The sequence below is a fragment of the Sinocyclocheilus rhinocerous genome, unplaced genomic scaffold (genome assembly GCF_001515625.1).
Source record: "Sinocyclocheilus rhinocerous isolate Xijiao unplaced genomic scaffold, SAMN03320098_v1.1 scaffold4283, whole genome shotgun sequence".
NCBI classification, from domain to species: Eukaryota; Metazoa; Chordata; class Actinopteri; order Cypriniformes; family Cyprinidae; genus Sinocyclocheilus; species Sinocyclocheilus rhinocerous.
In genome coordinates this window covers 18,653-20,367 of record NW_015650359.1, presented here as the reverse complement: position 1 = coordinate 20,367, position 1,715 = coordinate 18,653, and the positions used below count along the sequence as shown (strand labels likewise).

The 1,715-nt window shown below is 44.1% G+C and overlaps 1 protein-coding gene across 1 annotated transcript in view; it reads right to left on the bottom strand.

Annotated features, from left to right (window-relative positions):
* The window catches only part of LOC107711809 (transcription initiation factor TFIID subunit 2-like), a gene marked incomplete at its 3' end in the record, with an annotated part of 28,807 nt that overhangs the window by 9,508 nt on the left and 17,584 nt on the right, over nt 1-1,715 (bottom strand). Inside the window, 1 exon segment of the mRNA XM_016516857.1 lies at nt 195-441. Within this exon segment, the coding sequence (XP_016372343.1) occupies nt 195-441 (247 nt within the window).

Below are 1,715 nucleotides of genomic sequence, written 5' to 3'. Positions count from 1 at the left end.
CACACACCACAGGGTGAGCACCCCCTGGTGGCCTCACTAACACCTCTTCCAGCAGCAACCTAGTTTTCCCAGGAGGTCTCCCATCCAGGTACTGACCAGGCTCAACCCTGCTTAGCTTCAGTGGGCAACCAGTCTTGGGCTGCAGGGTGATATGGCTGCTGGCCATACTTAGTATGTAAGGTAGCGTGTTTTACCTTAGCCAGACAGAAGCAGGCCTGCATGCGGACTTTATAAAAGCACTGGTCTTGGTCTAAAATATCAGTGAGAGCAAGTCGTGAGGCTGGTGTGAGAAATTTTTCCAGTTCTGCCTCCTCCTGGGACACCACATCCCTCTCAAACCGCAACTGGTACTGCCACATGAAATCGGCCTGTTCAAACTCCACCTTCCGTAGGATGGACATGTCCAGATCGATTCGGATCCACAGCAGAGGACAGTCAGCACTGCGACATCATAACAGAAGAAAAGGGTCATTGTAGACAAAAAGTTGAACTTGATCAAGCTCTCCATGTATTTTGACTAAAGAGACTCTAAAGGACCTTCCTATAGCCTAGAAAGTTCATGGACTGTAAATTCTGACTATGGATATTATTTATTAAAAAAAATGGAGACTGGTCTGAAAGCATAAAAGGCAGATTCCACATTAACCTGCTTAACCAGTGCCTAAGCACACAGTGCTGTGTACAGCGCTGGTAATAACTTTCGCTCATCCTTACCCAATGCTATTGCAGAGAGTAGATGATCTCTCTAGCTCCCTGTGGCTGCCCTGCCTGCTCTGAAATCTGAGAGACAACAACACTACTCACTTAAAGGGTTAGTTCACCCAAAAATGAAAATTCTGTCATTAATTACTCACCCTCATGTCGTTTCAAACCCGTAAGACCTTTGTTCATCTTCGGAACACAAATTAAGGTATTTTTGATGGAATCTGAGAGCTGTCTGACCCTGCATAGACAGCAATACAACTGAAATGTTCCCAAGTCCAGAAACGTAGCAAGGAGATCTGTAAAATAATCCATGTGACATCAGTGGTTCATCCGCAATTATACGAAGCTACGAGAATAATTTTTGTGAGCAAAAGAAAAAAAATAACGACTTTATTCAACAATTCGTCTCATCCGCGTCACCCTGTAGCGCCATTTTGGAGAATATCCGCTGGATGTAAACAGCGTATGCTGTTCTGAGTCAGCTGCGTCACACGGATACGCTGTTTTTGTTCAGATAAAATCACAACAACGTAGGAAACAGATCTGGCGTGATGCAGCTGACACAGAACAGCATACGCTGTTTATATCCAGCTCATATTCTCCAAAATGGCGCTACAGGGTGACGCTTTTGCTCACAAAAATTATTCTCGTAGCTTCGTAAAAATTACGGTTGAACCCCTGATGTAACATGGATTATTTTACAGATCTCCTTGCTACGTTTCTGGACTTGGGAACATTTCAGTTGTATTGCTGTCTATGCAGGGTCTTAGCTTACTTGTCTCTGCGATGTCTCTCTACTATGGCGAAGCTGAAGGTAGTTACTTCAGAAACAGAAAGAATATGCTGTAACATTTCCGTTTTTAAGCTGATAAATCACAGGACAGCGTTGACCAAATTTTCTTCATTCCTGAGTGTATGCGCGCGAGCTGTATGTTATGTGCGAGCTTGTGTGTTCTGTTCGTGTGCAGCAATGTAGCAGCACATTAGTTTCGAGCGGAGATTAACAAATT